The sequence below is a fragment of the Dermacentor albipictus genome, chromosome 1, assembly GCF_038994185.2.
Source record: "Dermacentor albipictus isolate Rhodes 1998 colony chromosome 1, USDA_Dalb.pri_finalv2, whole genome shotgun sequence".
In the NCBI taxonomy this organism is placed as follows: Eukaryota; Metazoa; Arthropoda; class Arachnida; order Ixodida; family Ixodidae; genus Dermacentor; species Dermacentor albipictus.
The window spans coordinates 323,466,307-323,494,296 of record NC_091821.1 but is presented as its reverse complement, the minus strand read 5'-3'; the positions used below and the strand labels follow the sequence as shown (position 1 = coordinate 323,494,296).

Below are 27,990 nucleotides of genomic sequence, written 5' to 3'. Positions count from 1 at the left end.
TATTCTAAAGGCGTCAAAGATTGAACTTAGAAAGTGTCAAAAACATTTATACTGCACTGAAACAAGCCAAATACGGGACGATGCTTTGAAATGTGTGATGTCCCACTTACATATCTGTGCTGAAGTTCTGGTAAGAAAAAAATAAGCTTGGCCTTATTTTTTGCTTCTATAATCAGCACTTACTGCCAAACTAAATTTTGATAGAGTACTTTATCAGGCTAAGCACATTCAGCACTTCTCTGTAGTGCCCCTTCATGAGTTATGCTGTGTACAGGAACATCCAGTAGACTCATCCCTCTTGCACTGCTATGCAAACTAATGTTGATGGTTGACAGATCTGTTTCTGACATCAATATAGCTGCACTTGCAAACATGACAGTAAATAAAAAGGTTGAGGTAAATAGCAACTTACTGTCTGTTGCAGGGTGGAACAAATATCCTGTCTGTCTCCAAGGTCAGAGGTCATGGGATAAGTCAGATGTTTGCTGAAAAAGTCAAGACAGAGATAAGAGGAAACGTATTTGTTACCATAAATGCACACAAAAAATGATAAATAATTCACGGAGGACGCCCCCAAATTTAATTTATTCATTTGGGCATCTATAATTTAAGCAAAATGCGCTCCTGGTACCATGATGGCTACAGCACATTTATGTTACTGGCATGAAATGCCACTGCAAATCAACACCCCCGCTGCCAATTGTGTTACCTAATCTTTGAACCCGCAAGCTCACAATGGAAACTGCAGCAATATTTTGCCACAATAAGCGGTCACATACTTTAATCAAACAATATGTTCATTTGCAAGGTCTAAAACCATTGCCGTCAGCCAAGCTGCCGCCCAAGAGGAGCACGGCGACAGGAATGGCCATTCTACATAGAATGTTTTCGCCCATTATGTCATTTGGAATAGTTGAAGCGCTCCAATTAGCTTATTTTTTAATAGCAAATGCATACATAGTAATTTGTGCATGCACAAAATAAATACACAAATGCAATAAATATAAGTGTTTCTATAACGAAATGACACTTTCGCCTGAAGATGCAGATTGTCTGCCACAACTGTCTCTACATGTGCATTTGCACACATTTTAGGCTTTATAGAAATTTTGCGAGGCTGCACGGAGGAAAGTGAGGGGCAAGAAAGAATGTGAGGAAGGCTAACAACAGCACAGTGGTGATGACAGCCAGTGGGGTGCAGAAGTGTTTCTTGGTGGCAGAACATGAATGGTATGTAGAGGAAGCAAGCTGCAGTGACTGCATGCTGAGAAAACACGAGGCTGCACATAAACTTTATTTTAAGGTGAACAGAAATAGACAACCCTGACGTCACTGCAGTATGTCGTCAATTTACATGTACAAGAAAATTAAAAACAATAATTGTTATGCTACACAGTTCAAGATTAAAGTGAGTGAGTCAATTTCTACGGTGCATTGTCCCAAAGCAACTATCTGGCTATGACAGATGCCAGAATGGAAGCTGCGGCATAAATTTTAACCACATGCGACCTAATGGTGACTAGTGGTCAATGCTTATAATACAATGAGGAATTTTGTGTACCACGCCCACTTAAAGCATGCCATAGCAGCCAGGAATTGAATCCTAGTGCTAATGTCACAACAAAATAGTCGCTGCAGCAGGTAGGTAGAAGCAACCTGCCAAGTTCAGTGTTAGTGTAGCTTGTTTGCTCAGTGTGGGCAAGTGTAGGCAAAAACCAGCAAAATACGCGAAACAATTCACAACTATGCTAGAGCTAATTTCGAGGCAATCAACGATGAATTAGCCGATTTCACTAACACATTTCTGACTAACTTTGTTGAGCATCCTATTCAACAATTATGTAATTGGGACATGTTTTCAACTAATGTAAACCAATTGAACAACACATCTCTGTTCGTATTATCACATCTAATCCTCAAGCACCATGGCATAACACCCGTATCAAACGGATTTCCGTATCAAACAGGGGGGGTGGGGGGGGGTGGAACCTGTATCGCTTGGCCAAATTGTCTTCAAACTCACGCTGGACAGCCCACAAATCTGCATCTGATACTTACATGGCAGCATTACCCGGTCTGCGACTGCTCGAAAACTTCCAGCGTCAAGTCCGCCAAGACAACTTCGCAATACGTAGCATAAGCTCGCAAAACCTACAAACAACTTAGCCAAGCCTACCGAAACTTCGCAAAGCCTAGAAATGACTTTAAAGGAAGCTAAATATAATTTCAATTTTAGTACCTTACCATCACATCTGACATCTAATGTTGAAACATTTTGGCGTGTGATTAACCCTAGTCTTGATAACTCCATTGCTTTGGTAGATACAGCTGGCAACTACATTCCAGCTAATCAATGCACTACTATTCTAAATAACGCTTTTTTGAGAAATTTCTCCGTGGTTACAAATACTCATGTTCAGACATTCTTCACTACAGTTACCTCTTCATGCCTCCCATTATTGTTAACGCTGCTCGAACGACGAAACTCATCAACTTAGAGCACCATACATCTCCTAATAATAATAATATATGGGGTTTTACGTGCCAAAACCACTTTCTGATTATGAGGCACGCCGTAGGGGGGGGGGGGACTCCGGAAATTTTGACCACCTGGGGTTCTTTAACGTGCACCTAAATCTAAGTACACGGGTGTTTTCGCATTTCGTCCCCATCGAAATGCGGCCGCCGTGGCCGGGATTCGATCCCGCGACCTCGTGCTCAGAAGCCTAACACCATAGCCACTGAGCAACCACGGCGGGTACCATACATCTCCTGGTTATGATTCTATTGTTAGCAAGTTTTTGAATAATACTTGTGCTTACAGTTCAATCATCATCATCATCATCAGCCTGGTTATGCCCACTGCAGGGCAAAGGCCTCTCCCATATTTCTCCAACAACCCCGGTCATGTAGTCATGTAGTCAGTTCAATCATACTAACAGAAATATTTTAGCAGTGACTTAACCCATCAACTCTTCCAGCTCAACCGAAAATTGGGAAGATGATTCCAATCTTCAAAAATTGGGTAATAAATGTTTACAATTTAATTAATGGCCCATTTCCATTACTAACACACGCTAGAAACTCTTAGAACACATTGGAGAGTTTTATTATAGGGGCTCCAAAGAGCTTTGCGGGTGTTAGCGTTGGGGCACGCAGGAGTGAAGAGATTTACAATAGGGCTTTGCGTTTTCGGATAGCGTCTTGCGCCGACAGTGCCACTGCGGCATCAAAGAAAAGCAATAATATTTAGCACTTCATGATAAGAATAGTAATTCTGACTTTCGTGTATTCGCATTTAATGACAATTTAGAGAGACAGAAAGCCGAGCTAGTTGGTAAGGATTCATAATGCAAAGAGGTGTTTAAAGGTCCGTTGCGCGGCCCTAGGAGACGGCCAACATTGGAACCACCTTTAGGCCGATTGGAACAGGTTAGCCGAGCAGGACGCGGACTTCTTGTGGAGGATTAAACTTCCAGAGCGGCGTTCGTGTTGTCCACCTTTCTTCTCTTGTGTCTGTGTCTGCACGCCTTACCCCTTCTTTGCATTATCAATCTAGAGGTTATTCTGTAGGCAGCAAACAATTAGTTGCACATAGTTTTGAGTAACCAACTTTACATGCCTTCACCAGCCAAGCTTAGCGGTGTCAGGCCTACGAGCCATAAAATCCACAACCGAATTCGGAATCAGCAGCGTCTAATGAATCAATCTTCATAACACACACTAGCTGAAAGAAAGCGACAACCACAGTCACTTCTCCTAGCTTGAGAACTGCACGCGTTAACACGAATCATACCTAGTTTGGTGCTAGGTTAGACTCATCGCTTCGATAGGTGCCGTCATGTTTGTTGACGCAAATCTTTTGGGGCCACCTTTAGGGCTCCGGCTGAATCAGTGAAATAGCGTGCCCGACGCAAAACCCAAACGCAGTTTGCATCTCGCGCATGCCCAGTGGCTCCGATGCTATTTATTTGGAGCCCTTACTCTAAAACTTTCTATCATATTCTCGAACCTTGTCACCTTTCTTGAATCTAACTTCTTTTGCACCAGCTCATCATTTACTCATAAACTACACCACATTCTTGATCATTCTTCTTTACTAAAGTGTTCGACAAGGTCCAAGCGTACAACAAGATCTCCCACATACTTCTGTTTCATAAGGTTAGTCAGCTTAATATTGACCAGTCTTTTTTGTGGATCAAATAGTTCCTTCCTCCAACCAACCAATGTCCTGTTCAATCTGGAGTCCCACAAGGCTCTGTATCAGGCCCCCTTCTTTTTCTCATTTACATTAACGAGCTTCCTTCTCTAGTTTCTTCTAACATTCATCTTTTTGTTGACTGCATAATTTTTCGTGAAATAGTTACTGATAGCGATGCTAACATTCTTCAGTCAGACCTAAATTCTACATCTAACTGGTGCAATACTACAAAATATTAATATTAAAAGTGGAATTAAATTAAGTGTAAAGTGATGCTTGTATCTCGCATATCTAGTAGTCCTTTTATATATTACCTGAACAACTCTCCCTTAGCCGCAGTTTCCTCCTATAAATATTTAGGTGTTCATGTCACATCTAATCTAAGTCGGTCTTTGTATACAGAGAAGATAATTAACGCTAATCACATGTTGGGTAACTTATGACATAACTTTCCAGCAGCTCCATCTTTAAAGCTCTTGTTATATGAAACCCGCATTCAATTGAAATTATAATTTTAAAAAGTTTCGCTTGAACATTTTTCTTACCCTTTACTATCACCTAACCTTCTGTTACAAATTCATTCTTCAGCTACATTATATATCGAACAATACTGACCATCGCTTTAAGGTTGGTATCAAGCTATGTCATACTAAAACTTTTCTTTAGTCTTTTTTACCTCGAACTTCACAAGACTGGAATCGCCTTCCTTCCGACATTGCTTGTATTTAACACCCAATTTAAATCTTATTTAGCTAACATTGTATAATTAGAAGTTACCATGCCTTACTTCGCTTTGTTATATTATTGTACACTGTGCTTATTGTATACCCACTCCCCTCTGTAATGCTTCAGCCCTGAGGGTAACTAAATAAATAAAATACTCTTTTACTAGTTCACTAGTTTGTGGAACAAACAACATGTTCCACTAAGTGGCAAGTTCCTGCAACGATACTAGACTACAGACTAGCCCCAATATAGAAACCATGGTGTGTCACACTATGAAAAGACATACAGTCCAAGGGCTTTTTACTTAAGGCATGATTGCACTATTTGGCATAAAACCTTTGCACCAGTACAAACTTGTTCGCTGCCTTCTTGCATAGCTTTGTTCTTTAACTAGGCCAGTGAACTAAGTGCACCTCATCAATTGTTCGCAATGAGCCACACACATCTCAATGCACACAGTTTCTTTAGGAAGCCTTAGATGGCCATATGCTAGCAGTGCACTGCAGTGGAAAACCGGAACAGAGGAGTTTACTCAGTTCAGGTAGTAAGTGTAAGTACGTATTTCCCTTTACAATATGTTAAAATAGCCACAGGAGTGCCACTGCATCACCGCTGCCACTGTTCATATCCTGCATTGTTCCATATAGAGGCAATACCTGCAGAATGTGCATTACATGCACACATCTGCATGGCATGTGCGGCTTCCTTTGAACCCATTTTCACTACCAAAGTAAGTGCTTTAATCAATAGACAAATAAGGAGAGGCTACACAGCATATGCCAGTCTCAAAGAAGGGAATCCTTCCGAGGACTGCTTCGGGTATTAAAACTTAAATTTTTAGAACTTGTTTTCCAAAGATTATTTGCACAGGAACCACAACATTTGTTTTAACTGCATGCAGTACAGCAACTAGCAAAGAGTTTACTAGAACTTATTCCTCAATATAGCATGCTATCACACTGTCACTGTAGTATTTTAGCTAAGCAAGCCATTAGGCAAATATGCTTACACCTTTCATAACTACTAGTCCCCAACCATTTTTATGTGCCAGTCGTGGTAATGCATGCAGTTAAAGGGACCCTGAAATGATAGTGTACAAATGTACTGAGTTGTTAGGGCAGGCCATTCTGATCATTAGGTGATGCATTGAAGCGCTCTGCGTAAATCGTACAATTTATTATAAAGTTTTAAAAATGTGCATTGCTCCCCTGTGTTTTCAGCCGCCCCCTCCAAATAGACATGGTTAGCCAAACTGAAGTCAGTTGGGCAAGCTATATGACTGGCTGCTACCCAGGTCGCATCATCGATAATTTGCCCAAATTTAGGGTAAAAAACATTGTTAGTAATAGCTGGAATGTCGGTTAATTTGTCTCTATAAAAAAATTCCAGAGAGAAAATACATGACAGTTTATCACTACACAAGCACTTTCCGCCGATGGCAAGTGTCTGTGTTACAAAGTTCTCTGTGCTAACACAAGCTGCGCAGTCAGTGCTGGTCTCGAGCTTTCTTTTCACGAGCACAATGGATCGCCCTTGTTATGTTGTGGGCTGCAAATCTAGTGATCTGCAACATGTCAAGCTGCAACATCGTGTCCCTCTAGAAGTCAACAGGCGAGTGGCGTGGCTACAGCACATAGGGTTGTCAGTATCCAATTGGCGCTGGCATCTACGTGTTTGCAGCCATCACTTCACGCCGGAAGACTACTACCACAATAGACAGCTTTAGTATGTCAAGTATTCAGGTAAACTCAAGCGCAAGTGCACTGGGCATTTTACCGGATGAGTGGAGGTGCAAACATGAACGGCCTGCACGGTGCAGCAACTTGATAGCAGAGCTCAACCACACAAACACAGAACTAATATAGCATCAAACACATGTATTCTACTTTGCTGCTGGTGTAAATTTTCGGCAGGAGTGTAATCATAAACATATTGTCTTTTTAAAGGTTTAAAATGTTTTACACTTGGTTACAGCAATAACACCTGTCTGTGTGTTTGGCTGGTTAAGCCCTGCGCCAGCAGGTGGCTGCACTGTGCAGACTGCTCACGTTTACGCTAAGTGCCTTCATGACACAGGTGGTAGTATGGAGGGGCTTTAGTTTATTAGTCCCGCCATTCATGAAAACACCCAGCTCGCCTGCGGTTACTGCAGTACCAGACACACTCAGCAACACGACAGAATGTTTGCAACGCACACTGCTTGGATAAGTCTCGCGGGGGATCGACAGCCAGGTGGCTAGCAAAGAGGGTGGTGAGGTTTCGCGCACTGTCTCTAAGACAACTGGAAGCAGATGACGTGATGTGATGCAGAGCCAGTGAAGGTGGAGCTTAGCTCCTATCATCCAGTGAATGAGTCAAGGAGAAAAGCATGGCTAGGGAGGAGAGTAACTTGTAATCGTATGTAGCTGTCTTAATATGAGAGACTTCACTTAACTTGGGGCACTAATGTTTTACTGTAGCTGTACCCTACAGGGACCCTTTAATTCATAAAAATTTATGCTTGCAGTAGGACAACACCTCTAATGCTGGGGTGTTTTGTGCGTATCAGCTGCCTGCCACTTCCATAGCCTCCCTTAAATGTCAACTACGGCATTTTTTTTAACCATATTAGGATACTGTCATTTTCAAATGGCATTGAATGTCCTGTAACCGGTAGGATGGTTCTATTTGCTTAGAAATTCTTCAATATTTTTAAATAACCACAAAATCGAGATACCGAAACTTGAACGGGTAGCTGCTTCGTATGATGTCATGATGAGTCGATGGCGTCAGATCCTACACTACCATGCCACACCGAAAAAGCGAAGCTGATGTCACCTGACGACACAGGCAGCTTTTACAAATTGCAGCCATACTGTTCGACACAAATAATCAGAGTGCAAAAGAGAATGTAATCTGAAATTTTATTAAGATCGGTGGACATCGAAAAATCGCCGGGGTTGCCTTAAAGAATGAGAGCTGCTGAAGTGTTCAGAGAGGATATCGCCAGATAAGGTCTTGCAGAAAGTACCATTAATGCTATAAAACTGTCAAAGCTGTACCTGACTAGCTGTGGTTTAATTTATATTTCTTCATTGAGAGTGCCCCTGCAGTGCTTGATTCAGAAATAAATGCATTTCCTTTGTCATTACCGTTCATCTAATATATTTTCTGACAGCTAGTGCCCACACAGAATGCAGAATTCCAATGAAATTCAGAGCTTTCACGGTGCCATGTCAAATTAAAATGAACGGTGTCAATCTTGTGAAAACAACTTGTGCAGGGACTTGTCTAAATTTTCGCTCAAACATTTTCATGATTGAAGTGATCCTCAAATGACTGCATTCTTTGAGACCATCATGTGCCTTGTGTCTTTAACCAGTCAAGTGCAAATAGAGGTGACAAAGATTGCAGGAAAAGAAAGCCTTGCCTGCCACAAAGCCATACACTCTGCTGTCATGTGTGGGCCATCTTTGGGCAATACAACACAGAACGAACTGTAGTGGCAGCGACACAAGTGGCGCTCTGGTGGTGGTGCTGGCAGAACAAGCATGCCGCAAGCTGCGGCATCCGTCACCTGAACTGACATACAGGTAACGTTGATACCATTATTGACCCCAAACTCCGCTGTTCCCGTTTCAATTGTTCAGACAGTCGCAGTGAAAAAAAAAAAAAAATTGTTGCATGCTTGTAACCTGTACATTAGCACTCAATACTCAAAGCAATACAAGCATACGAAATATGCTTCTGAATGCAATGAAATTATTTAGCTCCAAATTTTGATAAAGCAAACCGCAACTAACTCAGCTGCAGGTGTGGTAATGAAATAACGGTTACAGTGGAAGTTGGTTGCAACAACCTCAAACAAAGCAAATCACGCCCTAAGAAGAAGCTGCAAGTGTATTACTGCACACTAGGTAACGTTGAAACTGGAGTGCACACCACGAAGCTGATGTCTGCCAAAATTTAATCCTTTGTTGTCTTTCTGCACTTCCAATCAAATGAGAAGCAGTATCAACTTCCGAGTGTGCTAGCACAAGCCATGCTTCATATGGAAAACATTGCCCTTAGTTTTTTTTTTTTTTTTGCTCTCTGCTAAAGGAGAGGTCATGCATTTGTATGCAAGCAGATTTTATTTTGCAGGCACACAGGCCCCAATTGTGTGGGGAATAAAATAACGTGCAATTTAAAGCTGTCAGTAAAATTTCTCTTTAATGTCAGGATGTCCATTTAAAATAGATTAGGCTTCGAAATGTTCTTTTTAGAAACATACTTGCTAATTTTTTAAGGTGCATCTGCACACAGTACCAACAGTCTTTTAAACTTCAGAAGACATTACGGTTGAGCAGAAAGCAACAAGAACATGCATTTTATTAGTACCAAAATTACTATAGCCCCGGAAGGCTGTGAATAGAAAGGAATTGCCTTAAAGAAGCACTAAAGAATATTACTGCATTCTATTAGGAAATTAAGTTTTTGGAACAGCAAAGCAGCCACTCTTTCATGAGAACAGACTGTAAATCAGAAAGGAAGCAAAAACAAAAGGCGCGAGGGAAGAGTTTACACCCTTTGATCTTGTCCACCCAAAAAATAATCTGTTGTGCTTTCTTGAATACACTGCACTCGCTACTGTTCAGTCAAGTATCCAATGCTACGCTGATAAATGCACATGCCATTAGTGTGATCTGGAAGCAGTAGGTGCAAAAAAAAACATTTTCGGGGTGGTATGTGCCAAAGCCACAATCTGATAATGAGGTAGGTGGGCACACAGTATTAAAGGAAGGAAAGGCAAGAAAGATAGATGATTATTGTGTGGGGACAAGATAAGCCACAAAGTGCAAACTTTCGTTAAGAGTGGTGGCCCTTTACTTGCCACACCAGCTCTCTAGACAATGGCACCTAGAGTAGGTGGTGTTGGTCATGACATCATGGATTTTGTGAACATCTACTCATGTCTGGTTAACTTTTCATTGATAAAGAATAACTTCTGTATTCTAAAGCAACCAAGAAGTTGGCATAGCAAGACTCCAGGAATCTTGCGCCACCGAAATGGCCAAAATAAGAAAAAATTTTTGAAATTTGCGAGGTCAGACCGATGCACTGGCTTTGAGAATCTGGCAACAAATGCAAATGGAAGTTTGGTCTCATTTCCATAGCACGACAAACCTTTAACCACCAGAGTAACACAAATAAGTAAGTGTGTGCAAATAGTAATTTTTTTGACTGAATATCAAATAGTTTTCTAATACCGAACAGCTGTTTACACAATACAATACATTATCACACCCTAGTGCAGTCATAATATTAGCAAGTTTTGCAATTACATTTCAAGTTATGAAGTGTTGTTTACTAAGAATCCCAAGTGGAGCATTATGAACAAATAAGCCGTTTGTCTGCATACACAGAGCCTTTTGTAGTGTGTGAATGATCACTGTATAGCCAAAAACTTCCCGAGATTGTGGTGCCCATGAATTGAGAAAAAAAAAAAGCATACACCACTAAACTGTGTATATTTCAAAACCTTCCAAGAAATGAAAGGCGAATGCGACTGCTAAAAAGCAAACACCACAGGCACCAAAGCCAGCTGCTAAGCCAAATTGTCTAGGATTAACACTCCCTCACTTGTATCCATACATAATTAACAAGCTGCAAAATTACTATGGAAACATGTGATGCTATTCGGAAACCTGTTATGCACGCGACCTCCACAAAATGTTTCTGCTGTAAAGCCTAATAGCAAGTGTACGAAAATAAGAAAGAAAGTAAGGTAAACACACGCGCGCGCGCGCCGGCTTACCTAATAAACACAAGTTTCTTGTCACTCAGTGATCAGATTCAGAGGTCACAATAGTGCGACATGGCAAACAAGCCTATCTGAATAGTGTGACAAGCCCAACGGTTTGAACTAATTCAAATACCAAAAAAAATAAACTTACTGCGATACATGAGTCAGATACCTAGCTTGTATTTGTTCCAGAGAGCGCGCACAATGCTCTAATTGATAGAGCCGTCACGCATACGGCAAACTGTCCTCACAATGCTTACAGACCGCGTTGAAGAAAAGCTGATGCACGCAAACCAAGAGCCGACTTTACACAACCACTCCGCCCGGCAAGTGTGCGTGTATCCACAGCCAGCCACAGAAGCAATTGCGGCAGATAACTCCCGCCGGAACCAAAAACCTGGCTGCCAAGGATGGCTGCAGACAGCAAAAGTTAACACACGCGAAAGAACGAATTACGGCGAAAATTGGCGTGACACTTCAATTTTGTACCAACGCCGTATCTTAAAATTACAATATTTTATCTGATTATACTTACACCGTCACCCGCTAAAGCGATCGGACCGGCGGTTCGCTAGGGAAATGCCGCGCACGTGATCACTGCAAGGTCGGTATGCTGGCTGGCCGCAGGGTAAAGGCCACAATTTTTTTTTTTTTCATCCGCTAAGCCTTCGAATATTTTCACTTCTTTCGTGGCAAAAACTGTGGCGAAACACCGTGAGCATTCATATACGCGTTGCAATTGCTTGAAGTATGTTATGACAATCAAAACTCGTGTTAACAGTTGCATATCGGGGACGCCCGACCAAACCGATTCCACCCCACCGGCGAGTGCCATGTTTTTGACATCTTGAAAACGCTTCGGACTTGTCGCAGAGCAGAGCTGTAGCCAGACTTCATCGCGACGACAGTTTATCTGCATTCTTAAAGTTACAGGCGCGTCTGCTTAGCAAGCGCAGCCGGCACCGGGGCCAATTTATAATAACCCAATTTGCGGGCGCCGAGAAACATGCCTCAAAAGAATATGGGGAAGGAGGGAGAAGGAGCGAAGGGCGCCCCGCCGACGCGAACACGGCTGCGGCGTTCCATACTGCGTTTTCTACTGCGAAACCAGCTCGCTGTTTCGGACACGTGTCAAAAGCTAACGAGGCGCAAATGCGTTACTGAACTGTAACATAATGTCAGTGCCGGGCAACAGAGAATGGCTGGCTTCCCTCCTAGCACCCCCTCCGCCACAGTCCGCTTTCAATGAAGCGATAGCCACTTCTCCCGACGTCGCAAACAAGCAGCGTCCGGGCGCTCGCTTAGTCACGTCAGGGCTATAACAAACTCTGTTGCACGGGCGAGTGACTATAGAGCACGCGGAACTGACTATTGTACATCACGTTTAGCGAAAGTAATTCAAAGCAAAGTCAATTTCAAAGGACCTCGTGGTCTTAGGCCTACTGGTCGAAGTATGCCCCACAGGCCCGCGCCAATGTCACGCCGAAAGCAACCTCTCAACCGCTCGAACAGCTATGATCACGGCAAAAAACACCGGGTACTCACGAATTTGTAGATGAGTCCAAATCCTAGCTCAGTAGGATGCCAAAAAATTACAGGTTTTGTTCTGAACTTCCTAGTTCACGTCGACAGTCCGACTTTGCAGACCGCTGGCATAGCCTCGACACCAGCACGACTCGGGCAGCGACTTGGACCGGCGGCGTTGAGATCGTAGCCGTGGTAGCGTTCGAAAACAGAACAACCGTCACTAGCCGTTCGCGACTATCGAACGACAACACCGCCAAAAACCGCAACGCAGTGTACAGTTGCAATATGCGATTTCAAACACGCTTCATCAATGCATTTGTCACTTCAAGCAACCGGAGCGGTTCACAGTGGCACACAAAACAGCCCGCCTACCCCACGATAGCTGAAGCCGATAAGCACCCATTTTTTCAAAATGCCGCACTACCGTACGCTTGCCTTTGATCTTTTTTTTTAAAATGAAAGGCAAGTAGTTTGCGGACTGTCACTTCGTGTAGGAAAATAGAAAAAATTAAACACGGCTTTTGTCAAACGTCACGTGCCATACAGATTCACAACAATAAAACTCGCATGCTAGGAAGGAATCGCAGAATCGAAACTAGCCTAGAAACAAGGCTTTATATAATTAAAAGAAAAGTATATTAGCTGCTGATGATTACAATTTTAAATATATTCTTGTAATATATCAGTCATTTTTAAGTTATTTATTATTTATGAACAAAGAAAAAGCTAATAGTAATGATAGTGCAATACATTACATACCATGACCTAGTGAACTCCAGACCTGCACAGATCTCCCTCCTCCAGCACGCCTGGTCTAGTTCGCCCCTTTCGCCGCTAGAAAAAGAACGTACAAGCAGAGGGGCGCTAGTTATAACCTGTTCGCTGTCGTCTGCTTCTGCGATCTGTTCAGCGCTTGTCTTGCCATTTCGGCAGGCACAAAGCGCTTGTATTGGCGGTAAATGAATAAATTCACAAATATACAAAAGAAAACATATTTGTGAATGCTTTGCATTTGAATAGTGAAACTAGAAGAGGAGGAGCGGTGCAAGAAATGTAAACAACGAACATAGGTGGCAGCTGCAATGCTAGATCGACGGCATAAATTTCCCTTCCCTAGCCCCCGTAAGAGACTGGAAAAATTGTTTTAAAAGATTCTTAGGATAATATAGCTTTTTTAGTTGATTACAGATAGCCTAGTGTCGTAGATGACGTTAGGATTTACTGCATTGTCCCGTAGTGAAAGGCAGATGATCTGGTAAAAGTATAGCAAAATAATTCACGAGTAAGTCCTCCGTCCGATATGTGCAATATGTTGATCGATTCTGTTTCAAGGAAAGGTGAGCTTATCTTGTTTTTATTGTCGTTGGATGTCTAGCTCTGTAGAAAGCTTCCAAAAAATTAAGCGATCCCAGTGGTTTAAAACGTGCTGCACTGCTAGCCTTAAATCGTGTCACGGAACTCTTTTCAAACTGCAAAGCTAGCTTTTCAGTGTCGTACGGCGGCAGCATAACGGTTGTGCTTATAGGATACGTACGCAGTGAAGCTGTGTGCGTAATTCACTTTTTGATCTCACGACGCATTCACGGACAACCTTTAAGAGTTAAAATGAGCGGTAATCGTACTGTCGTCGAACATTACGGTGGTTTCAAGTTTCTAATGAGCGCAGAATCGAATTTTACAACGTGTACAATGAAACTGTTGTGTACGTTGCGAACTCTATACACAATGTGATTTACAATAATCTGCTTGAAAAAGGCAGTAGGAGCGGCTATATAACGCTATTTTCGAGAGCAGCGGACTACACGCTCCTACATTTTTTAGGTTCGGGCAGTCAATTTTTGGAGCCAAGCGACCGATCAAAGCCTTGTGACATCACTGTCACTGTGTTAGAAAAAATCATCAACTAGACAAGCAGTTCGTCACAACACAACAGCTGTCGTACTAATTACAACGCCGCACAGCCGCCCACCGCATAGCAGACGAACAGATTATAAAAGCGCCACCAACGGCCGTCGGTTGAACGAATGTGGGCGTAAGCTGTTCCCATAGAAGCCGGATATCTGTGCAGGTCTGGAGTTCCAGTAGGTCGTGGTACAGACAAATCCTCCTTTACTGGATGCCTGCCGCGTGAGCCGAGAAGCTGGCTCCTGCCTCTCTCCTATTTGAACTTCCCCATCCGGTTTAACCCGGGTCGGCTGCGAGCGCTAGCTGCGGTGGCCGCTGCAAACCTAAATCACGTAGCCCTGCCTCCGAGATTTTAACGGCGTTTGTTGCGATCCCGGAGGCAGGGCCCGCGGTTTCTTGTCAAGCCATTGGTTGAGAGCACGCCAGCCTTGTAATCGTCATTTCCTCCGCAACAGGAAGTGGGTTGGCTGCGAGCGCCTTCTCTCCGCGACTACCCTGATCTACGGGGACCTCCAATGGGAAGACTAGCGACGCGGCAGGCATCTAGTAAATGAGGCATCGGTACAGATCAGTGGTGTAGTACCAATAGTTTACTGAAACACTGTAATTGAAACCATAGTCTCTCTATGACTGCAACGATACGTTGACTTCAACTCAAGAACTTCCGTCAATTTCTACCACTATCATCCCTCTACCAGATTTAGAGTTCATCTATTGGCAAAATAAAACTAAAGCTACGTAAAAAATTATTTTAAATTTTATGCTTTAGTTACAATTGTTAGAAGTGGCAGTGCAACTAATAAACATTAAATGGTGATCTAATTTTTGTTTTAGTTATTTTGCAGCACAAAAGGACGTGGGGAATATATTGCGTGCGGCGCCGGCCCACCCTTGCACTGGGCTGGTCCATTCTACATCCGGGCAAGTCTCGCTCCCAAATCTCAACTGCGTTTTACGTTTAGTCACCCCTTTCCGATCGTCGCCTCTTACGACTTTTGAGCGTGCGCGTTCACTGCGGTGCATCCACCCGTTAGGAACGTTAAAAATTTTCGTACAGGGGAAATTCCTTACCTTTACTACAAGGTTTTAAAGGATTGCTGTATGTCTGCCGGTATTCAGAACCTCAAAACTTTTGGTAAGTAGGCCTTTATGATGTGTTCCTTCTCTGTGCTCGTTGTTGACACAAGGTCAGGCTAAAGCATTTGCGTCATATTAGTTCATGGTCGTATTTGCGGGCAAAACGAGATCTTAGCGCCAAAAACACTCGTTCTGTGGTTAAGCAGCCCAAAATTATTTTACTGTTTAGGAAGCTTACGCGGCTACGGGTTGCGTTAACACTTCGATTCGCTTGTGGTTGCTTCTAGCGTGTTTATCGGATACTGGAAACTGTAGTTAGGACAAATTTTAGTTGCCCTTTATATAAAGGCCCCAATTATTGTAACGATTTCCGCATTACTGTTGCGGATGCTTGCTTGACGAGTTCTTAGGTGGTGGCCGCAAAACGTGCAGGCGCGTAGATAGGCCTAACTTTTGTCCGCCTCAAGGCCTTTTAGAGATTGGGCGCAGAAGGTAGCGGCATGGTCTAATTAAGCTTTTTTAATGACATTAGCGCGCGCCAGACTTGCGCGTAGCTGGAGACCCGTACATATTTCAGTGGCGCGTGTTTAGAGCATCTGAAAGCGCTACCAGCCGTCAAGCGTCATGGCCAACATTACCTGCTTCAGCCATGCTAGCGTAAACTAAAACCCAACATGCCAGCTACCGAGCGGTCGCACTTCGAATTTTCTAACCAACTGTTGGGTTACCAGATCTAACGTTGACGAGGTGGCCAGTAGCACGGTGTAGGCAAAAACTGTGGTGTGGTCTTGCATATATTGCTGCTTGTGTTTTTTTGGCAAGGTTCTTACTGGTGTTGCGCAAGTCGCGGGTCGCCTTTTTTTGTCGCGACGATAGAGTGGTTTTTTTACAAGCACTGCCCCAGGAGGGCACATGTAATCTGCAGACGGAGGCCTCAGGATAGCACCCGATGTTACAATTAAGCAAGCGGCGCAGGATCTCCAGGGCGCCCAATGGGTAGCTACGTTCAAAGCTAGAACACCCCACTTATACACCCCACCCACGGACCAGTGCGGGTTCTACCTTTGCTGTCCTGGAGGCCAACTTCTCACGTTTAGTTCAGCACTGCCGCGGCTTCTGCTACACCAGTCAGAACTTTGCCCCTTTTCTGTTTGTGCGGTTGTTTAAAAACGAGTCCGCGTTCTCTCGTGCAGACCCCTTCGCGGATGCCATCAGGGGTGATGAGCAAGGTGTCCAGGACGGTCTAATCCACGTTCGTATCCAGCAGCGCAACGGTCGAAAGACCCTCACGACTGTGCAGGGCATATCAGATGACTATGACAAGAAGAAAATCGTGAGGGCCTGCAAAAAGGTACAGACTGACTCACAGCTTCATAAAACTGGTTGAATACCGCTAGCCACAAGAGTAATACTTGGATCACAATGCAATTGCAGTGATAACAAGGCGCGCTTGTTCGCAGGAGTTTGCCTGCAATGGCACTGTGGTGGAGCATCCAGAGTATGGCGAAGTCATGCAGCTGCAAGGAGACCAGCGCAACAACATCTGCCAGTTCCTGACTCGCATCGGCATTGCCAAGCCCGAGCAGCTCAAGGTGCACGGCTTCTGAGCAGCACATCATGTACCTTCTGCTCGTGGACCACTTCCACCAACAAAAATCGGCACCAGATTGACGCCCAGGCCTTTCCGGGAGGATGTGACTGGGAGATTTTTTTTGCTTGTCTGTTCTTTCTGTCCTGAATAAAATTGTACAAAATGGGTTGCTGCTAACACTGGTGAACTTGCTGCTTCCCCTCGCATGTGTAGCAGTGGCAGCCCAATGTAAAGGATGCAGACGAAATGGGTACTGAAACCTTTCCAGCTTTCTTGAACAGCCCTTCATATAGGTGCAATTTCCTTGATAGGTATACCGGAATTTGCAACTCCAGCCTCCACACAATCCACACTTGTGCATTTCTGCAAGTGTGACAAATAAAGAGTGAAAAGTTATTGCTATACGGAAAACATCCTTTAATTTAACATCTCCATAGAATGCACTCGCCACCTGGGCTCCCATAAAGTAGGTATTCGTTCACTGTTGGTTTGCAGAGGTGTGCCCCACTACCACCTGGATTGGCCGCTTGCAACGCCGGACAGAAACTTAAAAATGACCCAGGTCGCGCCAGTCGCAGCTTTCCATCTTTAGCAGACAGCCACGTCCCCTTGTTTTTTTTTTTTACATCAGGTGGACAAATAACTGCAGATAGCATTCAACACCACGGAAAATATGCAAGTGCATTTATTTGATGCTCAAAATCTTCCACGGTTGCCACACAGCCTTGACCTAGTACATGCATTGCATAAGCATTTCGCAACAAAGAATGCCGATGCCCAACAAGGAACACCAGCATACCTTTATATGGACATGTTAGCTTAGTTTGCTGGAATGAAAGATCAGGACTTTATTGGAAGAGGAAAAAAAAAAGTGAAACTCACCATATACTTACCTAGGTACTTGGGCTTTCACATCCAAAAAGTGTAGAGGCTTTTTTTGAGAAATGTCAAGTTCAGAGGGCTTCATAGATGCATGATGGAGTCTCCTTCCAACCACACATACCCACCAGCACACCACAGAGCAGACAGGCAGGCACCTTTTTGTCCAGCAGACTATGAGAGCTATCAGAAGTTTGGACAGCTGTTCATCAAGAAGTGGAACAGTGGAAACACCAATCTCTACGAGTTCCATTCAGTTTGCTGCAGACATTGGGTACACAGAAGCAGCCTAATTTTTCAGATTCTAGGCCAATATCATTTTACTTTGCTGGCCATCAACGGGATATTCATGCCTACAGGAGGGCACTGAACTTGTAACCAAACCCCATTCCATTTCCAGAAGATAATCGGCAACACGTTGCACATACGTATACATAGGTCGCACGGAATAAACAGCCATTTCTTGTGCAACTGTGAACAATTCCTTATTCGTTTGCTTCAAACCAATCACCACCACCAGCTCAAGACGACTGTGAAGATGTATTTCAATATGAACTTGCCCGTGCCATTCATGCTCCTGATGTAAAAGAATTGAGAGGCCCATCATGAATATATGAGTGCACTGTCTAGCCTGTGCAGCCATCGCAGGGCGCAACCAAGTATTCGGCAATGACATCAGGGGTTATAACTACAAGTGAAGCAGGTACAAGTTTGGAGGCAGAGAGGGAGGAGGCATGGTGAAACCAGTGCCCTTGTGGCATTTATGAAACATCTAGTTTCTTGAAGCAACATCTGGTCCTCTTGACGGCTTTAGCTTGCAGTGTTGCTCAGTTACCATACTGGTCGGCAAATGCAGAACATGTGAACAAAGTAGACCATACAAATACCCTGCCAGGACCGGAACCCGGACCGGAAGTCACATTTCACTGGCTCACTTGCATTATCTATTGCTGCTTCTAGTACATTTAGTATTGCACTCGCAACGAGCACAGAACTAGTTAAATCCCAGCAGCCTCACTTGCACAGCAATTACACTTGGCAACTGGCTATTTATTACAAGGCATAGCAACCACAGACCAATGCAACGAGTGAAACTTGGAAAATGGCAGCCCGCTATTGAAAAGTGTGAATTCTGCTTGCGCTGCATTGTGCCTTGGATCAGCCAGCCTTCGAGTGAAGAGCACCTAACAGCTTAAATGCAGAAGTTTGCTCAGCTTTAACTTCCACAGATGCAAACCATCAACACAGCAGAAAAGACCACCCAAGCATGCTTGCTATGCAATAGTGTGAATACTGCCATTTTTCAGAACAGCAGACCTAAGCAGATCTGTGAAAATGCACATGCTGTCACTAGCAAATTTTTTTATTACAGCAACCACAAAAAAGGCAGTTCTTTATGCATGGTTTTATTTGCTTTCAACTTTCAGCAGTGCGACCACACCACGTCCCCAATATACTTAAGTTGAGTGGCTGTCGGCAAACCTTTGCTAGTGACAGCGAGTACCTATGCCAAATGACTTATCTGAACCTGCCACTATATGGGACAGTTACACGGCAACATAGGGGTGAAAGAAAACAGTTTGCCATATCAGAAACACATGTCCACTCGACCTTTGTATTGAAAGGTGCACCAACAGTATGCAATTGTAGCTGGAATTGCAACATGAAAGCAGCGGAAAGAACCTATTTTGTTGGGAGTAGAGCTGGAAACATGCCACAAACTTCCAGAAGTGCCAACAAAGAGCACGAGAAGCCAGTGTGCATGAAGCTAATAGGAGGGAACTTTATGTGCATTTTCACTTACTGCTTTCAAGGGAACTCCATGCTGGCCACACACACACACACGCACACTAAAGAAAAATTGCAGCTAAAAGCATTCGGGCAGTAACGCGACGCAGACCAGTTATCCAAGGACATATATTTTTTAAAGTTCCAAATGAAGTCTTGCATGAAAAGTGAATATAGTTTTCCCTTGCGCCAACATACCAAGAATAATTGTGAGGTGCACTAGCTTGGTGTTCATAATTTGGCTAGGCAGCCCTTTTTACACAAAAGTTGCATGCCACATCTGCCTGAATACTTAGAACAAGCTGCAGCAAAACATTATGCGAAGGAAAGGAATGTCCTATTGGTTCACTGCTAAAGACCATATGATAACAAAGCTCAAAGGAATAAAATTTTTTCAGAGGTGTAGCCTTGCAATAGTTACCTATTTCAATGAGACAGACCTCCAGATATCATTACTTGCATTGTGAAATGCAGATAGGGAAGAATGAGCAAAGGCAATTTCATAAACCTAAGCTGAAACAGAGCCGAGCACTCTTGAACACCTATCTTTGAGCAATGGCCAATTCTAGTATATGTACACCACCAGCATGCCACTAAGACACGAGAAGTTGCAGGCAGGAGCGACCAGTTTGGCCGGCATGCCGGTTCAACCGCTGCCAGACTTCCGAGAATGCACGAAATGACCAGCAGGGTTAGTCCGACGTGTTGTGAACAGTGGACAAGGGCGCCGCATTAAGAAGCAAGGACACATCTCAAACAAGAGTAGTAGCACACGGAGACAAAGGAAGCTTTATTCTAGAAGCAACAAGGGTGGTTTCGCGGCAAGTGTGACCACCTGCCTCGTTATAGCTTGTAGAGCCCACGCCGCAGCCCACACAATCAACAGAAATGGCGAGGTGACTTGCAATATGTGACTACTAAACTGTAGCATGAACTGAAGGCTTTTCCGACCAAAGTTGCAGACTGGTGCATGTGCAAATGTACATATGAGGATGCATCCATCAACGCCACTGCTCTGATGCTAAACAAAAGGAAGAAAAAGAACGACGAGAAAGGATAAAAACTTGTTGACGCTTGTGACTTATGGCAATTTATATTCAAAATACTTCAAAACTGAGTAGCAATTAAAAAAAAGATAAACAATGCCCCGCACACTTCATCTGCACAATGGATAAGATATAAAGAAAAATAAAAGAATAGAAAAGACTAAGTCAAGGATGATTCGAAAGCAGGACGTGGTGCTGCAATGTCACAAAGGCTTGTCAAGTTTATGAGCCCCCTAACGCACCACTTGCTGATTCTTAGCTTTCTTCAGCAACACCACTCATAACGAAAAGAAAGTTTGGGACCACTGGCAAAGAGAAAACAGTAAACAAGCATTCGCAGGCAAAATCTGCTATTTTGTGAAGTGAGGATACTAAGAAAAAACATGACCAAATTTAAAACCAATGACCATCCTTGTCCTTGCAGGTCCTGGACTGAAAGTGATGATGTGCTTGGACTGTACAAGCAAGAGAAGCAGGCTTAAAAGAAAAGGAAGGACAGGACCATTTCCCCTCCACACAGTGCACGTGTGGCCAGCCGCTTCGCAGTAATTGGAGCCAGCCATCATGCTTCGATGGACAGCTGTGGAATGGAGGAGATGGAACTATACATGAGTAGTGGGAGGATTTTTTTTTTTCTTGTCTGACGGTAGTACACAGGATGAAGACATCAAAGGCTGACAGTGACAGAACATGGAAGAAAAACACAGGAGCCCATGGAAAGAAGAAAAGAGGGGAGACCAGAACAACTGACGATGACAGAGGACACGACGACCCACGATGCTCAGTAGAGGCGCACATCAATCTGGCGATTCTCGATGCGGATGCCATGCATCATGTCTGGAGGGAAAGGTGGTCAAGGATTAATAAGATCGCAATGACAATCACACTATGACATTGAAGCTTAAAGGTGCAGCATTCTTTTACAAGGGCACCTGAATGCTAAACTATTACTTCACAACAAGCTAGTTCTGGAATAGAAAACACGGACTACATGACAAGATATTGACACTTCTGCTTCCAATCTGCACTTAGTTATAAATTTACCTACTTTCCACATGTGTATGGATCCCCCCCCCCCACACACACAAAAAAAAAGAAAGAAAAAAAAAGAAAGGTGTTGGAGGGGGTGATGAAAGAAGAAAACAAATTTCCAATGTGTAGTTACGAATTACCTTCAACTCCGCAAACAAAAAAACTCATACCCCTGTCAAGCGGCCAAGTTAAGTGCATTTACGGAGAGTGCACTCGGTTTCAATTATGTGCACTTTACCAAATCTAAACGTCGCAAGCTGAGTGTATTCGCAAAAGAGTGCGCTCCTGTCGGAGTGCATTCACGGAACGCACTTTGCTGGTCGAGTACGTATCCTCGCCGCCAGCGGTTTCAACGGTACAAAATGTAATGTACAGAAAAAGCACACAGAAGTTAATTATAGCTGTTCAACAGCTTTTAACAAAATAATCAGAGCATAACTCGCCGATATTCTAGCAGGATCAAGTGGCGCCTCGTCGCACGCCATCAAGCTTGTTCTGGATTGGCTAGGCATTCATCTTGGCCGGCCTTGACTTGCAAGACTCTTAAGATCAAAATACTTCATTTTTTTTTCTTGAGTAAATGTACATTACGATTTTTTTTATTTATAATACAACTAAAGCAATCGCCTTTTAGAACTTTTTAAAATTTTAATCTACATCTTCAAAAGATCATCGTTTTAGTCTAGACTAAGTCCCCTTTTCTTTAGTGCGTGTGCACTCTGTTTTCTCATTTAGCACCACGTAGCCTAAAGTGTCACTCAGGGTCCCGAAATGCACTCCCAGTAAGTGCACTTAATTTGCCCGCTTGACAGGGGTATCAGCGCCAAAAACTTTTGATCTCACAGCAAGTTCTAGCTCCCTTCTTCCTTGCAAGAGCATTACAAAAGCACAATTCTAACCGACTAAGTAACTGAATAAACACCATTCAGGTTCACTATGAACTACTTCAATGAGGGTTGCTATTTCCTGCATACATTCCACCAAAGTAGCATTTAAATCTACTAGGAGAAAAAAAATAAGCAAGAACAGCGAAGTCAATATACCAAGCAAGCAGTTTTACACACTGCAACTTGCAGGCAGAACACAGCTGTAATGAGGTACTCATAGCTTTCTAGCCAACATGTTTAAGGGACCCTAAAGAAGAACTTAAAGCTGAGTTAGTATATTTCAGCTTCAATAGCAAAAGAGCAAGTGGGCAGAAGTGCTGAAGCTAAAGTCCCCACACCCACCTACTATGATGTGGATTTTGATAGTGCCTGCTCATGTCTCGTTTATTGGTGACTAATGAATGCATTACAATCTAAAGGAACAAACCATTCAAACTGTAAAGTTCCATATTAAAACAATCCAAATACGAGACAACACACTGGCATACCTGTGCCAAAGTTTCTATAGGAAATTCAATGAAAGAAAGTTTGGCCTTCACTTTTCCTAACTAGTAATCGGATCTTTTTTCAGAAATTACAAGCCTAAGTGATTTATTGTCCCTTTAAAGTGCCATCATCCTGCAGATGTAGCAGAAATTAAACTAAAATGGCAACGCCACTTGCCGTACGCAAGGAAAGTGTGCTACTCATGCACAAGGTCAGCCGTCAAAGGATACCAACAGCTCGCTGGGCATCCCGCTCGGAGTTGAAGCGCACAATTGCGGTACCACGTCCCTTCATGTCGGTGTACCGCACGCTCCCTGCATCAAAAACCAAAGGAGGACCTCGAACTGGGCTGCTTGCTGCGAGGAGCTTGAAGAAAAAAAGACCAAGGCGTGGCCTCAGAACGCAGTTTCTAAGGCTGCTGTCATGCAGGTCCGCCTTGTGGGTATGCGAAGCACAGCTTCAGGCTGTCAACTTCCCCGCCAACCTTTAAGGGGTACTGGCATCAAAAACTTGCTTTTCTTGCTTGGAAATTCCAGGAATCTTGACATTGTGGATCGCAAATCAAATTCATAAGTACTGCTTAGGATATTTACTTTTATTCCCTTTTCATTCTTTTTTTTGCTATTTCGTTTAAGGTCTCGGAACTCCACAGCAACTTATGAGATGCACTGTACTGGGCAGCTCCACACCAAGTTTTTTTTCTTCTTCAACTAAATGTATTTGGACATCTAGACTCGAATTCCGCCCCTATCGAACCACAACCTCTGCGGTTGAGGAATTGAACTCAGCTTCATGCCCAGCAACAGAACAACATAGCTGCCACCGCGGTGGGGAAGTTTACAATAACTCACCAAGACAGAGCAATTATGAAATAGCTGATCGAGACACAGGAGCAAATTTCATGAGTCTCACAGATTTGTGAGCTCTGCATCGCAATGTGGCAAGAAAGTTAAATACAATCCAAATTTTCGTGCCTGTACCCCTTCCAAGGTGTACACACAACACCAGAAAAGAGACGAGGTCACCAGCACTCAACCAGGATTGCGTCCTGCAGCCAGAAATGTATAGCAAAGAACTTGAAAGACGGCTTTAAGTGTTCCACAAAGGTTCTTTTCAATATCACATCTGGCTATTCAGAAACCTTTTGAAGGACACAAGCTTTGGAAAAGGCAAATGCACAGCTGGAACATTTACCAGCGAGGCACATGGCAACACAATACCTGAGCACAATTTTGTTAATGAGTATTTTGGCTGTAACAACCATATCCCTAAAATGGGTATTTTGACTGTATGCATCTGCACTCTGGAAGACATTTAACCACACGATCTAACTTTGATGACAACCACAATTGTTCGACTGCCTCACTTCTTGAGCATCCTTAATTTTAAGCTTCGGGCATTTTATTTATACAAGACACTGCGACCTTCAACCAGGCAAGGAGGTTTTATAGAAAGGTACATTAGAGTACCAGTTTCATGTGGAAAGGACCCCCCTCCCATTGAACCATCACGAGATTTCCAGACGAGCACTAAAACACATTTCGCCTATGTTTTTTCAGTCAGGCACAGCTACCCTCAAGGATTAATAGCACCCACTATGTCATGTGAGTTCTTCAGCATATTGTTGTGGGCTATCCAACCAATGGCACCTAGTCACACTTCTCACAACACACTTCTCACAACACTTCTCACTTCTCATTGTGCACAAAATAAAGTAGTTCCACATATGGGCCCAACTTTAGGCAAATCATGACAGAAAACATCTGAACAGTAGCTCACAAAATTACTAGAAGTTATTCCCTATAGTGTCTTGACAGTGGTCCGTAACTACAAAGTATTGTGGAGGTAAAAAAACCACTGCTTTCATCACTTGAAGGGCCCCTAAACCACTTCCACAGTTTTCATTTACCTTGTTTAAAGTATATTGTGACAGTGATCTTTTGTGAACATGGCCACTCTTATGTGCTACGGAGTCCTGTATGAGAAGAAAGGGGGGTTGACCGAGGGGCTCGATCTTATTAGTCATATCATAAGAAGCCAACAAACAGTGACACCAAGGACAACATAGGAGAAATTACTTCTGCTTAAGCACATGTTAAGTAATTAAGCACAAGTAATTTCTCTTACGTTGTCCTTGGTATCGGTGTTTGTTGGCTTATGATATGACGGAGCCCTGTATGTGACTTCACCAGTGTGAAAGCTGTGGAGAGCCACCTGTGTTTTGCAGGAAGGAGCATGGGCTGGCCAACTTTGTCATTCATCCTTTTATGAAACGTTTGTGGGGAAGGTAGTAAAAGAAACTGTGATGGCCACACCAGACATTTGTCAAACGTCTGCAAATTCGCTATTATGGCATTCTTTCAAAAATTCTTGTGGCTGTTTGTTCATTGTAGATGTGTACATAGCTGCCTCTATATAACCACTTTTCAAGCTCAGAGTGGTCTAGGGACTCTAATGTAATGACACTTCAGGTTAAAGACACTATACATGACAATTCAGGCACCACCCCTTCACTGTCATGGGAAAAGTGTGTTGCTGTTGTTTCCTAAACTTGAATGAGTGTTCTTGTGCCTTATGTTTGAGCACAAAATGACAGTCGTACCCTAGTTACAACGACAGATGAACTATTCAAGCGCATTTTGTGCATCACTCAAAGAAGGGCAAGCCTCGCGAGCTGGAGATATGCAAGACAAGAGCAACGCTGTAGTGAAGAGAATTATGAAGTATGCGTTTTTATGCTCATTGCTCAGAAAGGAACTTCAACCGCTACTAGCCGTGCCATAGCCAACTGAAATACACAAGTGATGTCACCATTTTGACCTGTGTTGTATCGATATGGTGGCTAAGTACCCGCGTGCGGCGTGGTGTTATCGTAAGGCACCAAACAGGCGATGCCACAAAGGAAAAACTGTGCTAGCCGCAGAGGCATAGTCAAACGTTTCAAGCTAGGCGGGACTTCAGCATCGATGAGAAAAACATCCGTCGTTGGAGGGGGCAAAAGAAGACTCCTTTTGCATGTGTCCCAACAAGCAGATGATAGCGATAAGGAAGATAAGCGCGCCATAATAGAGAGGAGCTGTTCACTGACATTGCGCCGCGTATGTATGGGCCGTGCTGCACTGTCTACGTATGCGTGGGGACGCGGACGCAAGCTTGCACGCGTCCGCAAGCATACCAGGATAGCATCAATGACGACATAGAGTGAGCTCACCATGTTCACATTCAATAAATACCGTATTTACTCGCATAATGATCGCACCACTAAATTTTGTCATAAAAATTCTATTTTTTTATTTCCGTGTAATGATCGCACCCCGAACTTGCCGAAGCGATATGTCTTGTGCCAAGTCTAGCTAATAATGATCGCGCTTATAATCTGTTGAATGCTATGCAAACGACTAAGACAAACCAAGCAGTCTGCACGCACCAAACATTCTTAAGCAGATGCCATATTTTATTCCTTTCATCACTTTCCGCACTTCCACGGAAAAAAAGAGAGAGAGAGAGAGAGAAAAAGCTACGACCAAACTTGCTTTTCTTATGTGTAGGCTTTATAATGGTTGTAGTCAACAACAACAAAAAAGGCGCTTTTCGATTCTTCTCGTCTGCACTCGTGGGTACGCAACAAATCGTGAGCGGCAACGATAGCAGCCACGTTTACACTGATATATTAGAAGTGTGCCCCATTCATACGCTGACGCTTGTAACACAGCTAAGATATTCGGCCACCCTTAGCGGAAACCTGCAGTATTAGGATGGTAGTGAAGACAAATGCCGCAGTTTCTGCAGCATGCGCGCCATGTGTTCCTATGTCACTGGCAGCTACCGTATTTACTCGCGTATAACCCGCCCTTGCATATAACCCGCACCCCTAACTTTGAACCCCATGAAATAAAAAAAAATATCCTCGCGTATAACCCGCACACTTACCTGAAAAAATGAGGACTAGGAAGTTACAACTGAGCAAACAGTCACCATTTTAGTTTTCAAAACAAATATATTTGAAAACGACTGCCGCAACGTTGTCAGTGCTGTCGTTCAATTGTCAATCGTCGCCACTCTCACTGCTGCCGTCTGAGGCTTCATCGCCGCTCTCAAAGACGTAATCATCTTCGGTACCATCTAGGCTGTTGCTTATGGCACACTTCTTGAAACTCTTGCGTACCATGTCGGCCGGGATCATCCCCCATGCATCTACAATCCACTGGCACAGCAGTGCAATATCTGGCCTTCGCACGCGTCCCGTCGGCGTAAGGGCGTAAAGGCCATCGGCCATCCACTGGGCATATAGCCGCTTCACGTGAGCCTTGAAAGGCTTATTGATGCACACGTCGAGTGGTTGGAGCATGGAAGTCATGCCGCCAGGTATTACGACAAGGTCTGTGCCGTTGTCGGCGAGGCGAGCTTTCACCGCGTCAGTGCAGTGGCCTCGGAACGAATCCAGCACCAGCATCGAACGGCGTGCCAACAAGGCACCTGGTCTTTTTTCCCAGATTGCTTGAATCCAGTCAATGACGAGGTCACTGTTCATCCACGAGTTATCTTCCACTCGCACAACAATTCCTGGGGGAAGTGGTGTACTCGGTAGAGTCTTGCGCTTGAATATTACATACGGGCGCAGTTTGGTGCCGTCGGCCAAAGCACACAACATCACTGTGCAGCGCAGCTTGGTGTTGCCGCCAGTCAGCACACTAACAGATTTTGCGCCCTTTTTTTCCAGGGTCGTGTCCATAGGCATCTCGAAATATACTGGCGTTTGGTCAGCATTTCCCAGCTGAGATAGCAAGTAGTTGCGCTCTTTCCTCAGTCCGATGACGTAACGTTGAAAGTTGAGCAGCTTCTCCTCGTAAGCGCCGGGAAGCCGCTGGCACATGGTAGTTCGCCGCCGCATCGAAAATCCATGCCTGGCCATAAAGCGCTGCAGCCATCCGCGGCTCGCATGAAACTCGCGTGGAATGTGCATTTCCCGGGCCAGCTTCAGGGCTTGCATCTGCGCCATCTCTGTAGACACAGCGTGGCCACGACTCCTCTGCTCCTCGATGAATTTTGCAAGCTGCGTCTCGAGGTGAGGGTACGCGCCA

The 27,990-nt window shown here is 43.9% G+C and overlaps 3 protein-coding genes across 8 annotated transcripts in view; 1 reads left to right on the top strand and 2 right to left on the bottom strand.

Annotated features, from left to right (window-relative positions):
* The window catches only part of Larp4B (La-related protein 4B), a 95,956-nt gene extending 83,271 nt beyond the window's left edge, over positions 1-12,685 (bottom strand). For 2 of the 4 annotated variants that reach the window (XM_065453217.2, XM_065453219.2), the window contains exons 1-2: positions 12,237-12,685; positions 413-485 (exon numbers count right to left, since the gene is read on the bottom strand). In XM_065453217.2, coding sequence (XP_065309289.2) covers positions 413-466 — 54 coding nt within the window. In that variant the 5' untranslated portion in view covers positions 467-485; positions 12,237-12,685. Of the gene's footprint in view, positions 1-412; positions 486-10,842; positions 11,011-12,236 lie in introns of those variants that run through there. The other 2 variants (XM_065453218.2, XM_065453220.2) reach the window with 2 other exon arrangements.
* Positions 12,686-15,012: 2,327 nt separating this feature from the next.
* eIF1 (eukaryotic translation initiation factor eIF1) lies at positions 15,013-16,958 on the top strand. Its single transcript, XM_065453195.2, has 3 exons — positions 15,013-15,258; positions 16,394-16,551; positions 16,661-16,958. Exons 1-3 carry the CDS (start codon positions 15,225-15,227, stop codon positions 16,805-16,807), a joined length of 339 nt encoding a protein of 112 aa, XP_065309267.1. The 5' UTR covers positions 15,013-15,224; the 3' UTR covers positions 16,808-16,958.
* Positions 16,959-20,229: 3,271 nt separating this feature from the next.
* rump (heterogeneous nuclear ribonucleoprotein rumpelstiltskin) overlaps positions 20,230-27,990 on the bottom strand; it is a 41,736-nt gene continuing 33,975 nt past the window's right edge. For 2 of the 3 annotated variants that reach the window (XM_065453192.2, XM_065453191.2), the window contains exons 11-12: positions 23,140-23,223; positions 20,230-21,341 (exon numbers count right to left, since the gene is read on the bottom strand). In XM_065453192.2, the coding sequence (XP_065309264.1) occupies positions 21,286-21,341; positions 23,140-23,223 (140 nt within the window). In that variant the 3' untranslated portion in view covers positions 20,230-21,285. Of the gene's footprint in view, positions 21,342-23,139; positions 23,276-27,990 lie in introns of all 3 variants that reach the window. The other variant, XR_010569950.2, reaches the window with a different exon arrangement.